The following is a 20,516-nucleotide window of genomic DNA, read 5'->3' on the forward strand; positions in this document are numbered from 1 at the left end:
CATACATTTTTGGTTCCTTAAACCAAAATGCTTTGAGTGTTTCAATCTCAGGGTCTCCTCTCCCTTACGATTCTTCACAAAGTTGGTTTTATCTCTATGTCTTCCCTTTGCTACCATAAGTTTTTTTATTATTTGAAATAGTTGACTCACATAACAGATCATTAAAAAAAGATTTTAGCAGCAACCTCTCAGTAACAAGGCCTAGGCCACCTTTTGCAGCTACTGTATTACTAACAAATAGCACAAGATTGTATCCACAGTGCTCTCAATATTAATTTATAAGTTGTTGTTTGCTGTTCTTCTTAGCATTTGTTCTGCATAGTTGCAGAGTTGACTTTTCACATTATAGTTGTTTAGGTCTTGCAGCAAAACTCACAATAAATGATGCAATGCGGGATTTTGTTTACAGGAGCTTGTCACAAAGCTTGGCACTGATTCAGGCTGAGAAGGAGTGACTCTGTTGGCTTCTGTGCCTAAAAGAGGACTCGAACCTGGGTCTCCCTATTCCTGTTTAGGAAAACTTCCCCCCGTTAAATAAGATAAAAAGAACAGCTGAAGGGTACTTTGAAGTTTGTATCTGTCATCTGTAACCACAGGGGGTTCTCAGTTATAGGAGAAGACAAAGTTTTTCAAGCAAGCAATTTATTATATTAGTTACAAACATTACATCACTGTTTCTGCATGAACCTTGTAACAAACAAACTGGTTGATTTAGGTAACAGCAACCATGGCCTTCCCATGCATAGTTACTATTAACTTGTTTCTTTCTCTGGGATTGTACAAAACAGTTTGAACAAAAAGAGTTTATTTTTAACTCTTGAATTGCTTATGCTCCTTATCCCTTATTCCCTTCCCTGTCAGCAGTTTGTTTTCTGCGACTTACCTGCTATTATAATGGCCTCCAGCTTATTCTGTTGTGCACCCTAAATATAGCTTTGGTTATGTCTGCTAATGTTTGCTGATTTATGAGTCCCACCCCTGATCCAGTACCTTAACCACTATACCACACTGGCTCACAACCAATTTTAATTTATATATTAATGAAAAATTCCCAAAATAGCCCGACAAAAGAAGAAATCTAAAAGTGAAATGCAGAAACAAGCAAACAGAGCGATCCAGAAGTTGAATCAGCTTCTTATCAATAGGGGATGTCTTAGCCAAGAAAAACATGGAAAAGAAAATATACTAGAAATACCTTCAAAATAGATTAAACCAAAGTGGAAATGCTAGTTGATTAACTGGGACTGGCAATTACAGATTGAGTTTGTATATCAGCCGTGGTTGAAGAAACCGTAACTGGCTGGATTTACAAAACATGCTAAGCCACAGCAAAACAAATCCCCACGTTCTTAACTGGCAACTGATAGGAACTGTGGGAATAGTATCCAAAGCATTTGGAAGGTATCCAGTTGCTAAAGAAATAACCTCTATATGTATCTTTGGAAGTCCTCATCCAGATGCTTGGCTGAACGAAATTAGAAGGATGGCTACGAGAGAGGGCACCATCTCAATTGTAGGACTCTGCTTATTGAAAGCCATCCTGAAGGATGCTCCCTTTACCCAAATTTTCTTTAGCAACAGGCAAAAACATTCCTCTTCTTGCAGGGTCTTAAGATTTTACCAATTTGTTTTATTGCTTCTAAGGATTCAGTGTGGCAGATTGTAGTTATCCTGGCCTTTTTGTGGAGGGGGGTGTATTATTTTAATTTGTAGTCTGCCCAGAGAACTTATTATTGGGTGAGTTAAAATAAATTGAATAAATGTTTATTAATTCAGGGACAAAAAAAACCCAAGTATTTCTTCATACAGCACTTAATAAAATCATGGAATTTTATTACTGCAAGATAATCGTGCTGGTGATCAAATGGAATTTAAAAAAAAAAATTATCTAAGATACTATTGTCAGCTACCAGTTATGATTAGCAAGAGCACTTCCCCACATAGCCACCATTCTCTGTCCAAATCTTCACTGGTACCCACACACAAGTCATTGCTGTGGCTATGAAGGAATCTCATGAGAAGACCTGTTGCCTTGTTGTGTTCCTTTTTGTGTCCATTGGAAAAATGGCCATCGTGGGGAGGAACAGCAAGGCTATGCCTCAAAAATGACTTGAAACAATGGGGAACATCACAAGCCCCGTGGCCCTTCACTTCAGGATGCTGGGAGGCAAAGTGAGGTCAGAGATCCCACCAGAAGGAAGTAATCTCTTCCACCACAAGAAGAAATGCTGCTCGGTGCTGAAGACCTCCCCAGGACAATGGCCTTGATGTGAGGATAGGCACCGCCTTTCTGCACGTGGAGATCTTAGACCTCTACTTCATATGTGACTGGAGAGTCCCACAGAAATTCCATTGACTATTACGGGAAACAAATTAATTCACCATGGCAGCTCTCTTGCTCAGAGTCAATAAAACATCTTTTCCACAATTCATTGCAACAAAAAGAACAGAGTACAGTATTTCTTTGTGCCACCTTAAATTTTAACCAAGCTCTTTATGGTATAAACTCATAAAGCACACCCACTTCATCGGATGCATTTCAATAAATGAAAGGTATCCAAACCTAATAGGATTGCTGAGTTTCTTCTGTCTTTACTTAAATAAACTATCCAAAGTATATTCCTGATGATCAGGGAGAAGAACAAAGCCTTATATGTGCAATCATTTATTTAATGTAGCACTATCAGTTTCCACTGATCTGTAAGGAAAGTCATGGAACACAGTGGAAAAATAGGACTAAAATTAAATATAAAGAAGACTAAACTAATGACAACAGGTACAACAACCAGCCTTAGAACTGACAATGAAAGTATTGAATTGGCAAATAGCTTCTGTCTTTTGGGATCAACCATCAACATAAAGGAACCAGCAGTCAAGAAATATGGCACAGATCAGCACTTGGTAGAGCAGCCATGAAGGCCTTGGAAAAAATATTCATATGCTGGGATGTGTCTAAACCTACAAAGAATTGTGCAAGCAATGGTGTTCCCTGTGACACTCTGGAAGTGAAAGACTTAAGAAGCAGGACAGGAAGAGTACTAACGGTTTTGAACTTTGGTTTTAGGGATGACTCCTAAGAATACCATGGATAACCAAGAAAACAGGCAACTGGATCATTGAACAAATCAACCCAGAGTTCTCATTCAAGACACAACTGACCAGGCTCAAATTATTGTACTTCAGACACATTATCCGAAGTCCTAGCTCTCTTGAGAAGGCTGTCACGCTTGGAAAGGTGGAAAGAAAGAGAAGGATGACTAGCAACAAGGTGGATGGACTCAATTTCAGTGGTGATGGGTGCGCTGTTGGAAGAGCTGAAGGACCAGGTTAGGGGCAGATCATCATGGAGAAAATCTATGTGGTCGCTAAGAGTCAACCCCAACTTGATGGCACATAATCAGTCAATCAGATCCCAGGCTGTGGTGCATATCATGTCTTTGTCCAATAACCTTTGGTCTCAGGTGGTAGCATGTCTGGTGTAGAAGCTAAGTAGAGTCAGGCTGGATTAGTCCTTGGGTGGGAGACGAGGGTTGCAAGTTAGCCTTGAAAGTAAAAAATAAAATAAAATAAAAACCTCACATCCTGGAAGAAGGGAGTGCCAAACCCCCTCAATAACGTTGCCAAGAAAACTGCACGAGCGTTTCCGTGCAGCCTCTAGAAATCTCGTATACCTCTTTTTACAAAAAAAACCCTGAAATGTCAGGTTTTTGTAAAACGAAAAATGAAGCCCGATCAGGAATACAGCCCTATATGAGCGAGCACCCTTTTATTTCCCCGGCTTTTAAAAACACGCCTCACGGTCAGCGAGCCCCAACCTGCTGCACGGATGCTGAAGTCCGCGCCCAAGCCGGGTGGGGGGTGAATCCCAGGGATGGCGGGGCGGGGCGGGGGGGGAGGCGGATGGGCGGGGCTTCTGATTTCCGCAGCCCGGTGGCCGTCCCAGAGTGCTCCGCGCGCGTTGCCGGGGAACGAGCGCCTTTTCCTTTCGGGCCGGTGGGAGGTGAGCGAAGCCGCCGGGGTGCTGCTGGAGCGGAGGGGCCGTGGGCGCCGCAGGGAAGGGGCCCCAAATCCCCTGAGGCCGGGCTCCCTGCGGGGAGGCCGGAAGGGCGCTGAGGCGGGGAAGAACCAGCTGCGAGCGGGAGCCGGGCTGTGGAGGACCGTCTCGTGGGCAAGAGGGAGGGATGCGAGGAGCGTCGCCAACGTTGCGCCAGGGATGTGAGGAGCGTCTTCCCTCCTGGTGGGGTGGGGGGTCCCAGTCTTTTCTCAAGGCGGATATTCAACAGGGGAAGCCTCGCTGTGCTCAACAGCAAGGTAGCGGAGAGGATGGGCGGTGTTCAGCGACGGCAGCGAAGACTTCAGTAAAGCCTCGCCAGCTGAGCTCCTGTGGACTGGATGGCCATTTTGGCAGGCGAGGCCTGTGGGGAAGGGTAATTAAATATGTGGGTAATTAAGCGTGTAGGTGATTACCTCTAAAGGGAGGTGGCAGCAGCAGCAGCACTAACTGATTCAGGTTAAACTCAGAAACTAAACCTAAACAGACCTAGCTGAAGGGGAGACTGTTAGGGGACTCCAGGGCCCTGGAATAGACTGGAAAGTTTGGGGGGGAAAACACTTGTAACAAAAACAAAAGCAACCCACTTGAATGGTTGCCACAAAAGCTATGTGGACATATCCTTGAAGTCACAGGAGTCCAGCTTGACTCAAGGAAGACTTTACTTTCAGGTATAACTCAAACGCAGAAAACATTTGCCCTGCAGATATTTTGGATTTCAATTCCCAACCAGCATGGGACTGTGTGAGATGGAATACGCAACACCTGGAGGGCAACAGGATGCGTGCATCCAATATAAGTGAAAGTTTGTTAAATTCTGCTGTTGATTCCGTCTTCCTTCCTGTTTTAGATGATGAGTACCATAAGTTCTCAAGCTCATCTCTAGTATTTTGTAAAGCAGTGTTTTTCAAACTTGGCAAGTTTAAGATGTGTAGACTTCAACTCCCAGAATGGAAGTCCACACAAGGGAGTTGAAATCCACACATCTTAAACTTGCCAAGTTTGAAAAACATTGCTGTAAAGTGTCATTATGATTACTGTGAAATTAATCAACAGGTGAGTGGTCATTGATAGACATTAAGGGGGGGAGGGTAGCTAATAATGGAAGAAATTGAGAAAAGTTAATGTAACATGAGAAAGAATTGGGCAAGAAAGTTGGGGAGGGATTGCACTTAAACAGTAGTGACAAAGTTTTTGTTTAGAAGCAGTAGGATTAAACTATTACGTAGGAGGAGAAAAATACAGGTATAAATTGATTTGATGGGTAGAAATGGAGGTAGCAGAAACCGGGAATGTGAGATGTTGAAACCATAACAGAAACAGGGCTGGGTTTTTTAAAGTAGGTCATAGATTATATGCAGCAGTAATTGTAATCAAATACCATTAAGAGGAGAGATGAGGAAGAGGATTGGAAAGAGTAAACAAATAAGTCCACAGATATTATTTTTTTGGTGATAAGTTTGTATGTAATTGTTTCCAATCAAAAAAAAACCCCAAATGCTATCTTTTAAACATAGTGATTCTTGCATCCCTTGAGCAAGTAGATATTTAGAAGCTTCTGCAAAATCTCAGGTTCAGTCAGTGCTTTTGCTAGATAGCAACAGGTATCTAAACTAGTTATCTAACATGTTTTTTAAAACAGTAGCATAGCAGAATATCACAACTAGAAAAGTGAACATAAGTTGCTAATTTACAGTTATATTGTGATTGCTCTGTATTTAAATATCCTTTTTAGTTAAACTGTTATCCTAACAGTTATGAGATGCACTATGTGTTTGAAGTATACTGTCAAGCTTCCCTTGGGGATGTATGTTTTCCATGGATCTTAAATTCATGTAATTTATCTTTAAATCATTCTCTGCAGCAAAACAGATTTTTTTTCTCTTTTTACTAAAACACAATTCTCCTGAAAGCTAGAACAGCCCCAAATATTATCAGAAGATTACTGAGTTTAGCATGGAACTGCATTTATAAAATCAAATTACTGAGGCAGGATGTAATCTGGCCTATTTTAAAATCAAGGCCAGGAAGAGAATATGTAAAAATTTTACTCTCAGATAAAAACACTGTTATAGTGGTGATAGTCACATTTTTAACTATGGCTTTAAAAACAAAGTCTCTACTAATAAATTAGTAACTTTGAGTTTTTAAATGTTTTATGTAATATGTAGCAATTTATTTTATCTGATAAACTGTTTTATCTTATGCCAAACTTTTAATTATATCTGTACTTTGCTATTTGGGACTTTTGGCCATAAATAATAACAATAATTTTAGTATAAATAACCTTTAGTCATTCACTGTTTACATATTAGATTTTTAGATGAATTCATACGAAGTTCACAATTATAAATAGTCTTGTCAATAGTATAGAATTGGTTCACTGCATCTTCCATTTGAGTGTGCTAGAGAGTGGGGTGCATGAAATCAGCTCTGAATAAGGAGTTCAGTTAGTAAAATATTAGATCATACTGCTCTGTAATGCTGATCTCTACAGAGTCCCATGTTTTCTCCTGTTGCTATTTCCATTTAAATTTAAAAACTTGTATAACAACCTATGTCAGATTCAATTCTATAATTCTAAATGGATCTTTAATCGCTAAACTTTTTTTCTACTTAATATCATTAAACTTCCCTCACCAAAGCTATGTTGCATGGATAGCAAGCATACCAGCCCCTCTTCATTTTTTAATTACTTACTTTTGCCGTATTGCCTAGATTTATCATTTTCTAATAACTGCCAACTGAATCCTCCAAGAATGGCTGATGGAAAGGGACATATCTTGTATACCATCTGTCAGAGAACAGCAACTGGAGTTATTTTAATATCACCATCCATTGCTGAATTAAGGATAAATCCAATCCTGAATTAAGGACAAAATCAAGTTTCAGAATCATTTCATCCTGAAATATAGTTTGAACATAGCATTCAGAAAGTATCATCCCATTTTGTGACAAGGACTGGATAATGTGAATGTGTACAGCAAAAAAATAGTAGACATGTTATAGATATTGCTTGCTAATTAACAAGCAATGTTAAATGTAATTCATACAATTATTTTAATAATTAATGTTTCCTTTGTAACTAGTGTTGCAAATCAAGCCTGCTTAAGAATTGATCTGCATATGTTGAGCTTACCTTCCTAAGAATAGTTGAAAAGTGATTTTTTTTTTCCTTTTGAAGATAAACTTATCAAATATAGACAAGAGCACATGACCATATGTACTTTTACTAGAGAGGAAGTAAGATATTTAAAAGTGCTTATGAGAGAGAAGTGGAATAAACTTGAGAAGAGATGCAACAACCAACTTTTGAAAATTTAGATGGGAAAATAATACAGTGATATCAAAATGCTAAAAATGTTAGAATCAGTGCACCCAGGGCACAGAGTTTCCTTTCTATAGGGCAGTGACCCAAAAATGTATTTACAGAGATAATTAGTTCACTGATTTCTATTATATTTTGCTTATTTAAGGAAGAACAGTGTCAGAATTAATAAGTCCTCTCATTAAGTTTTCTTTGTGATAATTACAGAATGACTCAAGATTTTACAGACAATGGGCTATAAGTACCCTGATGAGGTTTTGTGCATGGAGACATGCTGCTTGCTATGGCATCTGAGACTGAAAAGGCCCATGCTCTTCTCAAGTTGTTCAGCACAGCATCTGTTATTTCAAGCCTAGGACTGGGGATTTTCTGCTTTGTAGCAGATCGACTTCTGCAATTTTCTTTCATTCAGCAAACTTACTGGCTGCGGGCACTGTCTGATAACATGGTGCATGGTGCTATAGGATTGTGGTCTTGGGCAATAGTGATTGGACTCAAGAAAAAAAGTGATTTTACAGAAGTAATTTTAGCTGGTTTCCTCTCATCTGTGATTGACGTGGATCACTTTATTCTAGCTGGCTCTCTTTCACTAAAGGTAAGCAAAAACATAGCTTAATCACCTGAAATTTCTAGAATATTTATGAATAAATCAATCTGAAGCTATTAGAAATATAAAATGTTGCAAAAATTAGTTTAAATATTTTTATATTAAAATCATGATTTCAAGCTTTATCTAATCTATTTAGTAGATTTCTAAATTACAACTTTTATTGCATAATAAAAGTAGTATTTGGCTGACTTTTGGGTGGGCCACCCTGATGTGACACCTTCTTGCCTGTGCTGACCGCCTCTCCCCTATGACTTCAACCCGTCCCACCCGATCACACAGAGAGGGCATGCTTCAGACCCCCTCAGTGAAAGAACTTCAACTGGCGGGGTCCAGAAGGTGGGCCTTCTCTGTGGTAGCCCCTGCTTTTTGGAACATTCTGCCCCCGGAGGCGCGATTAGCCCCCACACTCCTGGCCTTCCGTAAGGCTTTGAAGACCTGGTTCTCCCACCTGGCCTGGGGTGGGGTGGGAATACCTCAAGCATGGGGATGGCTAGCCCCATAGAGGCCTTCTGCCTCAGATTTTTCATCCTCTTGATGATCCTTTTTAGTAATGTTTTTAATTAATGTTTTATGTATTTATATATATTTATGTTTTTAATGTTTGTTGTGAATCGCCCAGAGTTCCCACATTGGGGGGAGATGGGCGGTTGAAAATTTTAATAAAATAAAATAAATAAATAAACCTTGGATAGCTTTTCATGCTGTTTGGTGTCCAAAGCTAGGGAATAGTTTACATTTAATTTTAGGGTGAAACTACTCATTCACTCTACTGCTAGACCTACACAGTTTGATGCATCTGGCTTTACCAGATGTGTTTGCTATGAAAAGAAATAACATAGCTTGTCCAATCCCAGAGGCAGATTTCCCAGGTTCGTTATTAGAGGAAATTCTAGAGTTTAGAATTTGTTTCATGGAGAGCATCACATAAACCCTGACTAGTTTTCACAGTAGTTAATTGAATAAGTCCTAATAGCCTGGTTCAGTTATAATGCTAAGTCATATGGTTAAGGTTTGATACCACATTGGCTGGCTTCCCACAAACCACATTAGGTTTTAGTATATTATGTGGAGGAATCCATGGGTGAACAATGAATAAGAGATTCACAGTAAAGTTACGGTTGGGGGGGATTTTTATTCTCCAGAACTATTCTCATTTTCACCTGCATTTAAACTGGAAAGTATGTATTCAATTATAATTTAATGGATTTCATTAGAGAATTGAACTCAACTTATGTCCTGTGAGCCCAATCATTTGCCTTTCTGGTGGATTCCTGTTTGCTGTAGAAAGGCAAAGTCTAGTAACAGATAGCAAATGAGACATGGGAATAATGTGTGAACAAGAAATTAAGAAATCCTATTTCTCTGATTTTTCCCATTACACTTTTTTAAATTAAAATTCCACCTTAGATCAGTGCTATAGACTTCACTTTTGGGAGATATATTATTGTTCAGACAACACAAGCAATTATTACTAGTTAATATTCATTCTGATATATTAGCTGTGATTGTGCAAGGAAGAAAGAATCAGAAGAGTTTGATCTGCTGCACCAATGAATAGGGATTGGCATGTCACAAAACCAAATTTTTCATTGTCATTCTCTGTATATTATGTGAAGTTTTGTTTATTTGGGGATTTTATAATAGCATTTTATTCCCCTTTTTTATATGATGCCTATTTATTCTGTTCTCTGAGAAAAACTGATATTACTTATTTAGGACTATTTAATACTATTTAATCCAGGAAACATAGCCAATATGTACATTTCTTCTAGAGAGCCAGTTTGGTGGAGTGGTTAAGGCATCAGGCTAGAAACCAGACATAGTTCTAGTTCTCCCTTAGGCACAAAGCCAGCTGGGTGACCTTGGGCCAGTCGCGCGCTCTCAGCCCTAGGAAGGAGGCAGTGGCAAACCACTTCCGAAATCTTGCCAAGAAAACTGCACTATTATTTTTTTAATGTGTTTTTGTATTTGGTTTTTGCATTAATCTGTTTTATATAATCTTCAATAAAATTCTTTAAAAAAAACTGCAGGGACTAGTCCAGGAGTCAACAATGACTTGAAGGCATTAAAAAAAAAAATCTTCTATGCCCAGAAATGGGGAAGAATGCTTAAAAATTTAGGGATGGGCAACATTTGAGGCTTGGAGACACTCCCCCCCCCCAAAAAAAGTGGGACAGGGAGCTTGGTATATATTGATGTATCGTATTTATCGGCAATAACACGCACTTTTTTCCCTAAAATTTGGGGCTGAAATCCTAGCTGTGTGTTATACGCTGATATGCCCTGCGGCTTCTCGTCTCAAGCGGCAGGGCTGGGAGAGCGAAGCACTGGCGGCCAGGAGAGCATTTCTGTTTTGGCAGCCGCTGCAACCCAGCGCTGCCATTCCAGATGGCCACAGAGGGAGGCATGGTGCCCGTGCCGCACTGGCAAGGGGATCGGCAGTCCTCCGAAGGCTGCACCACACCACTGGGAGCATGGGAAAGTCCAGAGATGCAAGTTTTCCAGCACTCAGTGTCAGAGCAAAGCGCAAAGAGATCTGCAGCGGCTCCTCAGTTTGCTAAAACGGGGGCGGGGGGGCAGGGAGCCACGCGCCACCCATTCCCCCAGGCCTCCGACTTTGCAAACCAGCTGCTGTCCCGAGCCTGCTGCGCCTGGAGGAGGAATAGTTAAGCACTGGTGTGTGAGCGTGCATATGCACGCGCACATGTTTGTGCAGTTTTTATTCCTCCCCTGCCGCTCCATGATTTTGAGACTCAGAGCGGAGGAGAAACGGGCTTGGAACAGGAAAGCCAGGAGCTCCCGGGCAGAGCGGGGTGCCTCCCTCCGCACCAAGCTTCTGACTTTTCCCGGGCTGAGGGACTGCACAGTCCAGAGAGGTGAGCGTCGCACACCGTGCCGCCCCTGCGAGGCTGCTGGAGAACTTGGGTCCCCGGACTCTCCCGTGCTCCAAACGGCGCAGTGCAGCCTTCGGAGGCTGATCCCCTCACGGGGAGGGGGGAAATAAAAACCGCACAAACACACGTGCGTGCACATGCACTCCTATTCCAAGCCCGTTTTTCCTCTGCTCTCGGAGTCTCTCAAAATCACAGAGCGGCAGGGGAGGAATAAAAACTGCACAAACACACGCGTGCATGCACACACACACACTGGCACTTAACTCTTCCTCCTTCAGGCACAGCACGCTTGGGACTGGCTGGTTTGCAAAGTTGGAGGCCCAGGGAATGGGTGGTGTGTGGCTCCCTGCCCCCCCACCCCGTTTTAGCAAACCGAGGAACTGCTGCGGATCTGCTCTTTGCGCTTTGCTCTGACACTGAGTGCTGGAGAACTCATGTCTCCGGGCTCTTCTGGGCTCCCAACACACAGTGCAGCCATCGGGGAGGGGGCCGCCCCTCCGCCCCAAAATTTCTCCCAACAAGGAGGAGCAGGCGAGGCCACAGGGAGCCGGAGGAGAGGCTGCGTCTTTCGTGCTTACCAGTCCTGGGGCGATCCGAGAGGGGTCGGGTGCAGCTCTCGGGCAGCTAGTGAGGCGTTGCGCAGCACATTGCGGGCTCCGCACCTCCCTTTGTGGCCACCAGGAGTGGCAGCGCTGGGTTGCGTGCCGGACCGCGCAGGTGATGTCACTAAAGGGTGATGATACACTATAAATTACTGTACCCCCCCAATCCACTCGGACCACCAGGGATTTTTAACCCCTACTGGTCCACCAGAGATCTTACCTGCCTGCCTGCTGCAGACAGGTAAGCAGGAAGGGAGGGAATAAGTACCAGTATGGTAATAAACAGATTAAAGCACACACTACACACAGCTAACAAACACTAATGGTACATGCACACTACACACAGCCAGCCTACAACATACAAAGCTTTTTCTTTCATATTACGTATTTACCTTATAAGTGGTATAAAAATTAATAAACAAAAAGTTCAGAGCTCCCTTTATTTTGCTTCCAAGTCATTTATTTAAATTTAAGTTTTTTTACTCAAACTTTCTTCTTAAAATTAAGGTGTGTGTTATACACCTGTGCGTGTTATACACCAATAAATGTGGTATACAGTGGTGCCTCGGGTCACGAACTTAATTCGTTCTGTGACTCTGGTCACGACCCAAATTGGTCGCGACCCGAATCAAATTTTCCCATAAGGTTCAATGTAAATATGATTAATCTGTTCTGACCCCTACGAATTTGGTCGCCAACCGATTTTGGTTGCCAGCCGAATCAAATTTTCCCATAAGGTTCAATGTAAATATGGTTAATCCGTTCTGAACCATATGTATTTTTTTTTTAAACCACAAAAATATGACACGAAGTACAGTACAGTACACTATGAAGAGAGAGAACGCTAACCTTGCTTGAGGCGTGGAGGACAGGAAGGCGGGTGGGGAGGCGGTTATTGTTTGGAGGGAGAGTCCCCCTCCCTACAGGAAGCCACGACCACGTGTCACGGCAGGGAAAATGGGCGCGGAGCCTGTTCGTCACCTGATGCGGAGTTCGCGAACGGAAGCAAAATTTTGCGAATGGTGCTGTTCGTGACCCGAATTGGTCATGAACAGAAGCGTTTGTGACCCGAGGTACCACTGTATTTTATTTAAAAGCACATTGCTTATCAGCTCCTTGCTTCTCTTAATTGGATGCCACAGCTGAAAAAATGGAAAGAGGTTTTCAGAAAAGTAGTGAGAATATTGAGACTGAGAATCAATAAAAGCAGCCCCATCTGTTTGTTCAGAAACACTGTTCCTTGTATTGTTCCTTGGCTGAGTACCTACTGCTGCCCTTGTCCTCACTTGACCTTAAATCATCTTGGTGCAGTGTTGTGATTGGCTGCTTGGTTGGTTTCTTGGCTGAGGATGGGGGGACTAGCGTGGCATCAGATGCAGTCATAACTGCATAACCAAGGAAGCCTAACTCTCTGATAATACTGCCTGCTTGTCCTATACCACACACTTCAGGTACTCCATAGTAGCAAGGGTTCATTGTGCTGTGTTTAATAAGCGGGTTGGCCAAGCAGGGAATCAGGGATAGAGACCTAATTGCTAGATTAATATTCAGGCTTTTTAATCTGTAATTTCCATATTTAAACGTAGATTGCTATCATAAAATTATAATTAATTCAAAGTGCCTAATACAGAATTATAACTGATGTGGGGGGGGTCCCAGTTAAGAAAATACAGTTGGAGGAATTTACTTTTCAATTTCATCAATTTTTTAAAGAGGTTTTCTTGGCTTGTGTTCCTACTTTTTGGAGGGTGTATTTAAGAGGAAAGGATACATTTGAAAACAAATTTTACCATTGCACAGCAGAGTGAAATAACTTCCTATTCAATTTTGATTTTTTTAAAAGATCCGCCCTGTTATATTTTAAAACAGGTAGCAGTGAAACTGTTTTCTCTCACCTTTTTCCAGTAGATGGCATACTTGAAAAAGAATTTAAACGTAGGCTGCTTTTACATGCAGGATTTCTAATTCTCAACTGCTCGTTTAACCCTTGTTTCCAAACTTTGATTTAGGATTAATTAATTAATTAGGATTAATGCTGTACTTCAGTGATTTGGCTTTTTTAAAGTTTGATAGATAGCTGGAAGAACTGGAAAGCTTATCCATTCACTGTGATCATTTATACTCCTCACTTCTGGTTCATATAAGCTGCCAACTACAGGTGAAACAATAATTAAATACAGTAGTTGCCTTATTTGACAGAGGAAAATATCCATCTAGTCTAGAACTGAGGCTTCAAGGACAATCTACTTAATAAACCCAGGAGTGGCATGTTGGGAATAGCTGTCGTTAATTTTATTATTGCCATTTAGTAATTCAATGCATGATGTTTCTGATCATTACAGGTCTGCCAATATCAAACACTGATCAGAAATAATGCAACAATAAAAGTAATAATTTAGATCCTTGTGTATTTTTGTATTACCCCAAAACATCATAGTAAAAGTAGAAAAAATGAACATTTCCCACAGTAGAGGTGTAACAAGGCTGCTCCAAGTGCGTGTGTGTGTACATTATTAGACTGATATCCTACCTTTTGTTGAGGAACTTAGGTCAGCATCCCAAATGCTCCGTCCTCTTAAATTTCCCCACAGCAGCAACCCTATGAGGTAGATTGGCCTGAGAGACAATGACTAACCCAAAGTCACCCAGTCAGCTTTCATGGCTAAGGGTGGACTTGAACCTGGATCTCCCCGATAGCAGTCAACACCTTAACCACTTCAGCACATACCACACACTCCTCTATTGCCTGGACTCCAACCTGCAATAATATTGCCAAGTAATACTGCAGGACAGTTCCAAACAACTCAGAGTCTGATTTACTGTGTGGTTGTCATAATACATTCTCTTCAAAAAGGCCTCAATCAGCCTACAAATATGTGAACAATACTGTTTTATTTAATCAGGTATTAGTCACATATGTGCAAGCAATCTTGGCTGAAGCTACAAAATAGGATTATTTATAAATGATTTCAAATAATTACTGTTCTACAATTTATCACTGGCAACTTTAAACAGAAAGATTTTATTTTTGTTCATTTAGAATTGGTATGTTCTACTTAACTAACTCCCAAGTCTCTCAGAAAAATGTAGGGTCAGAACTTTTTGCCAAAATAAGAAAGTCAGTAATTGATATTGGTTATCTCACCCTTGTTCCCAGTTCAGCGGCCAAGTAAATTTTAAAAATTAATAGTAATTCCAGGGCTAGCAAAAAGAGAACCCATCCAAGCTATAAATTAAATGGACTGTATTTCCCAAAACCTGGAATAGCAGAGAATACTGGAACACACGAAGCATTAAATATAAAAACTCTAATGAGAGTCAGATAATTCTGACAATGAATACTTTCTGGCTTGTGTGTTGATTTCTGTCAAAATGCAAATCAGCTAAGTTGGTGCTACTATTAAATATCCTTTTTCCTTGCAAAACAGTAAGTTTTTCCTTTCCAATGCAAGCTAGGATTGTGCAATTTTTTTCTCTCTCAGGCTGCCCTGACTCTTCCCCAAAGACCATTTCTTCACTGTTCTACTGTGATTCCAGTTGTGTGCCTGATGTTAAGATTTGCTATGCATCTTCTAAAGCTGAAGGATTCCTGGTGCTTTCTTCCTTGGATGATGTTTATCTCCTGGACTTCGCATCATATTCGAGATGGAATACGTCATGGCCTGTGGATCTGCCCATTTGGAAAGACAGTTCCCCTGCCTTATTGGCTTTATGTGGCAATCACAGCAACTTTACCTCATCTCTGTTCTTTTATTATGTATTTAACTGGAACAAGAGAACTGATGTCAATAAAACATGGGATCCATATTGATGTGTAGGGGTATTGTAGATAACTATAGCCTTGAAAACAATTTTCTCCTCATTACTGAATTAGGTCTAAGTTGATGTTACATAGCCTTATTGAAACAGTATCGATTTCCTGGAGTCACTGCTGCACAAGGTATTGTGACTGGTTCATGGACTATTTATTTGTAACTCATTTTTTAGATTTTGTTGTTGTTACCTGATTTTTGTTACATAGGTGTAAATAGCTGCTGGTCTCAGTCATATTGTTCCTCTTGCCTGTAACAAGTGGCTAAACCCCCTTCTAATTCATGAATTCTGGTTTCAGGAAGCAAACAAAATCGCTTCTCTGACTCAGCATCTGTTTAACATTGGGACTAAAGGGCTTATAGAGGCAGTTACTGTAGACTTCTAGGCAGTAGATACCCTCTGCTCCCATATAAAATTGTCTTGAAAGATGGAAAAAATGGATAAAATGGTGCCTGTTCCAGCATTACTTAGAAGTTCTTCTGTATCTTCTGCTTTAGGTATTTACCGTAGATATCTTCAGCTATATCTGCAGCATTTTGAATATATGAACAACATTGCTGAAACAGGTTAATATTATTCAGCACTGTACATTATTTAGAAAAATACAACAGTAGTGATATTGCACTTTATTGAAAATAGAAGGCAAGAAATAGGAAGCTTCGGAGCTAATAAAGCCAGCTCCCTAAAAACTACATTTTGGTAGGGTTGTGCAAAGTATTCAGAAGAGATCCTTTGCCAACATGTAAGTATACAAAATAAGTTTTTTTTAATCATTAAAGCAGCCACATATTTTGCAAGGCTTGCTCATTAAAAGCTATCTCTGCTTGTCTACGTATGTGCATTCACAGACAATACTAACAGTGGGACCACCAGCAAAGTAAAATGGCTGTCCATGCACATGCACACTGAGAATAACCGGGAATAGGTTTCAAAGCAGCTGCACCCATATTGCAAAAGACACGGCTGTCTCAGCTGTTTGAAGAGTGGTGCTTCATTTATGTTCTCATGAATGACATTACATGCAAATTAATACTACCTTTTGAATATTTTGCACTGTCCTCCTTTATGTCTCTAATTTCTTAGGTAGAAGAGAGATGGGGTGGATGAGTAGGATATTATGTAGTAGCAAGCAAAATATTTTTGCCAGTTGAGAGATCTTACTTGTTTAATATTCTTAAAAATTCCCAGAGTCGATTTTTGTGAGATGGGCGGCCATATAAATGTGATTTAATAAATAAATAAATATTCAGAACATTGGAGAGATGTTCTGATTTTGAAATGAAATTATTTCCATTTTGTAAAGAATATAAAAAGGCTAAAACCGAACACAAGCTAGAGCCGCGGTTAAGGCCTATCTTGTGGCAGTAAGAGTGGCGAAACGTCAGTATTTCTCCGCTCTTATTGCATCCGCAGAATGCTGCCCAGCAGCCCTGTTTAGAATCACCTGATCCCTGTTGGGGAGAGGGGGTTCAGAAAACCATCTACAGGGCTGTGCTGAGGAATCTTCTTAGCATCTGCAGGTTAAAGTCGCTTGGATCCATTCTAAGTTGGACACCAAGCGTGAGGCATGGTCTGGTGAGATGCCTGGGGAACATCTTTGCCGAGTTATCTGGGACCAGTTTGATCCTGTTGGTCCTGAGGAAGTGGACAGGATCCTCTGGACTGTAAATGCCACCACATGCCCTTTAGATCCATGTCCCTCCTGGCTGGTGAGGGCAGCCAGGGAGGGGACGTGTGGTTGGGTCCTGGTGATAGTTAATACATCCTTGAGAGAGGGGGTGTTCCGGGTGACCTTTAAGGAGGTGCTGGTGTGCCCCCTCCTCAAGAAACCATCGTTGGACCCTACTGTTCTGGATAATTTTCGTCCAGTCTCCCACCTCCCCTTTATGGGGAAGGTGGTTGAGAAGGTGGTAGCACTGCAGCTCCAGAGGATTCTGGATGATACGGATTATCTGGACCCCTTCCAGTCAGGTTTCAGACCCGGATATGGAACAGAAACAGCATTGGTCACACTTATGGATGATCTCTGGCAGGGGCAGGATGGAGGTGGTGCATCCATCCTGGCTCTCCTTGACATCTCAGCGGCTTTCAATACCATCGACCATGGTATCCTTCTGGACTAACTCAGGGAGTTGGGGGTCGGCAGCACAGTTTTGTGTTGGTTCACCTCCTTCCTCCAGGGCTGGTCCCAGTCGGTGTTGATAGGGGAGGAGAGATTGGGCCCGCGGCCCCTCCTTTATGGTGTGCTGCAGGGTTCGGTACTCTCCTTTTTAACATCTACATGAAACTGCTGGGTGAGATCATCCATCTCCATGGGGTGAGGTATAATTAATATGCTGATGATACTCATTTATACATCTCCATCCCAGGGGAAGTAAGTGATTCTGTGGCTGCCCTTTCCAGGTGCCTGGAGGCTGTGGGGGTCTGGATGGGGAACAACAGGCTTCAGCTGAACCCGGGCAAGACAGAGGGGCTGTGGGTTAATGGCCCCTCGGCCCCTAGGAATTTGCCATCTTTGGTTCTGGATGGGGTGGCACTACCCCAGACAGACCCGGTACGTAACTTGGGGATCATCTTGAACTCATGACTCCTGCTCAAAGAGCAGGTGGCAGTCGTGGCCAGGAGGGCCTTTGCGCAACTTCGTGTTGTCCATCAGTTACGCCCTTTCCTGGACCAAGAGGCTCTTCAAACAGTCACTCATGCCCTGGTCATCTTCCATAAAGACTATTGTAATGCACTGTACATGGGGCTACCCTTGTAGAGTATCCGGAAGCTTCAACTGGTCCAGAATGCGGCCGCGTGGACGATTTTAGGTGCATCAAGATCAGCACATATAACACCTCTGTTCCATAAGCTGCATTGGATGCCAGTTTGCTTCCAGGTCCAATTCAAGGTGTTGGTTATCACCTTTAAAGCTCTACATGGCATGGGTCCAGGGTACCTGAAGGACCATCTCATCCCTGTTACATCAACCCGTCCCACCCAGTCATGCAGAGAGGGCATACTACGGACCCCGTCTGCAGGAGAATTTCATCTGACGGGGTCCAGGAGGCGAGCCTTCTCTGCAGCAGCCCCTGCCCTTTGGAACACCCTTCCCCCAGAAGTGAGGTTGGCCCCCTCCCTTTCAGACCAGAAAAAAACTGAAGACCTGGTTTTGTCATGCATGGGGTGGGGATGGGAATAGTCAGTTTTGGGGGTGGCTGGTTCCCTAGTCTTACCTTTGACCGATATTATCTGGTCACAGGCTGAAATAATATCACCATCGCTTAGATTTTATTATATTTAATAATTGTATTTTATACTGTATTATTTTGTTTTTATTGATTTTAAATTGTTTTGTTGTGAACCACCCAGAGTCCCTCCTTGTGGGGGAGTTCAGTGGTGATATAAATTTGATATATAAATAAATAAACAAACAAACAAAGAATGTATTGTATTATCTGTAACATTCTGGTATGATTATAAATGCATTTGGTTTCAGAATTTTCACTGAAATCATAACAGAATTAACAATCCTGGAGGAGTTAGTGCCAATTAAAAGATTATCTGTTTTGTGCACTCTGTTTTTAGTGAATGTTAGTATTCCTTCTGGTTTGCAAAAGAATATTGCAAACTATCAAGGACTCTCTCTAAGCAACCCTGGTAGTTTCTGTTGTTTGATATACATGCACACACCTGCTTATAAAATACTGAGAAAAATATGAGAAAGTGGAATCAGGGATAGTTGTAATTCCTGTTAATGATTTCCAACACTACTACTTTTCATTGCAACTGCTTTAAATACCCAGTTTCCTGTTGTTGAAAGGCCCTTTTGAAATAAGCAGTGAAATTCTAAATGAAAAGCTTAGCTGTTAATGTTTCTATAGAACAATGTTTGTAGTAGCTGGTATTAGAATAATAAGTAGTGCAGAAAAAGGTGAAAAAAACCTTTGTACTTTCTGCAGTTTATCATTCCCTTTAACAAGAATATTTGGGCCAGGTTGGACTAACTATTCCAACAGCTCAATATGTGCTAGAGGTTTGTGGGATACAGTGGTCATATTTTTAGATGGAGACTTACTTAGAAAGAAATACAGAGATTATATACAGAACTTTTATGCTGGAACTGCTGGTGTGCTGTGGAAAGCAATAATATGCATGTACATGTTGATGGAAAATATTTTGAAACAAAAGAACATCTATCAGTTAAATTCCACAGGAATTTGAATTGTACCTCACTCACAACTTAGGCCCGGTATCAGATATATATTTTATTCGATAATGTAATGCTGTTCTACACTGTGAGATGGCATCTACCTCTGATATTACTGAACCATCAAGGAGCACTGGGAATAATGTGAAGATGTTGCAAGCACTGTTAAGGGCCAGAAAGCATTTTGAAGTGTGGGGACCTCATGATAAACCAGCAAATGTTATTTTGTGGCACGAGGCAGGCCTGGTAAAAATAACCAGAGAATCCCCCCTATACACACATACAAAGAAAAATAGAGAAGACATAATTGGCAGCTACAGAATATTCCGATAAAAGTTCTGAATAGAAATTCTTGTCCACTGGTAGTCAGCAGGAAATAACCTATAGCTTTGAAACATTAGGGGAGAGAACAGTGAAGATGTAACTGATGGGAAAGGGAACAGAGCAAAGAAAGCAAATGATTATCAGAGATAGTTGATATAATACATAGTTATACATACAGTACATATAGCATATGTGTGTGTGTGTGTACACATACAGTAAATGTACATTATGCTTTATTTATGTACATACTTTAGATGTTTTCTTCAAAGAAATATTGGTACATTATTTTGGAAAATTAAGGAATGATAGAGATGTTTTCAAAATGAGTTTAGTAAATTTATTAATATATCAAAACAGTATATTAATAAAAAATTCCCAAAAATGTGGTTAGTCCTTTTTACAAATATTCTACTGCATCAAAATAGCTGGTGTGGGTCTTCCGGGCTGTGTGGCCGTGGTCTTGAAGTTTTGTGAACTTCAAGACCACGGCCACACAGCCCGGAAGACCCACACCAGCCATCGTATGCAGGCCATGAAAGCCTTCGACAATACATTGCATCAAAATACTTTAGCTAAACTACATAAGTACTTACATATAATGTTCAAGGAATCATCTGCTTCCTCAGTACTATTCAGTTATAATTCTCCATTACTTATCCATCCAGCATTTTACTTTCTTGATGCCCATCTCTACCGTGTTCT

The 20,516-nt window shown here is 41.2% G+C and overlaps 1 protein-coding gene across 1 annotated transcript; it reads left to right on the forward strand.

The window, feature by feature from the left end:
* Positions 1-3,950: 3,950 nt before the first annotated feature.
* On the forward strand, positions 3,951-20,224 carry TMEM267 (transmembrane protein 267). The gene is made up of 3 exons (XM_007430463.3): positions 3,951-4,000; positions 7,587-7,974; positions 14,968-20,224. Exons 2-3 carry the CDS (start codon positions 7,651-7,653, stop codon positions 15,301-15,303), a joined length of 660 nt encoding a protein of 219 aa, XP_007430525.1. The 5' UTR covers positions 3,951-4,000; positions 7,587-7,650; the 3' UTR covers positions 15,304-20,224.
* The last annotated feature ends 292 nt before the right edge of the window (positions 20,225-20,516 follow it).

The sequence above is a fragment of the Python bivittatus genome, unplaced genomic scaffold (assembly GCF_059951505.1).
Source record: "Python bivittatus isolate LINGU-HERP-01145 unplaced genomic scaffold, Pbiv_v1 ctg000570_np1212, whole genome shotgun sequence".
Taxonomy (NCBI): domain Eukaryota; kingdom Metazoa; phylum Chordata; class Lepidosauria; order Squamata; family Pythonidae; genus Python; species Python bivittatus.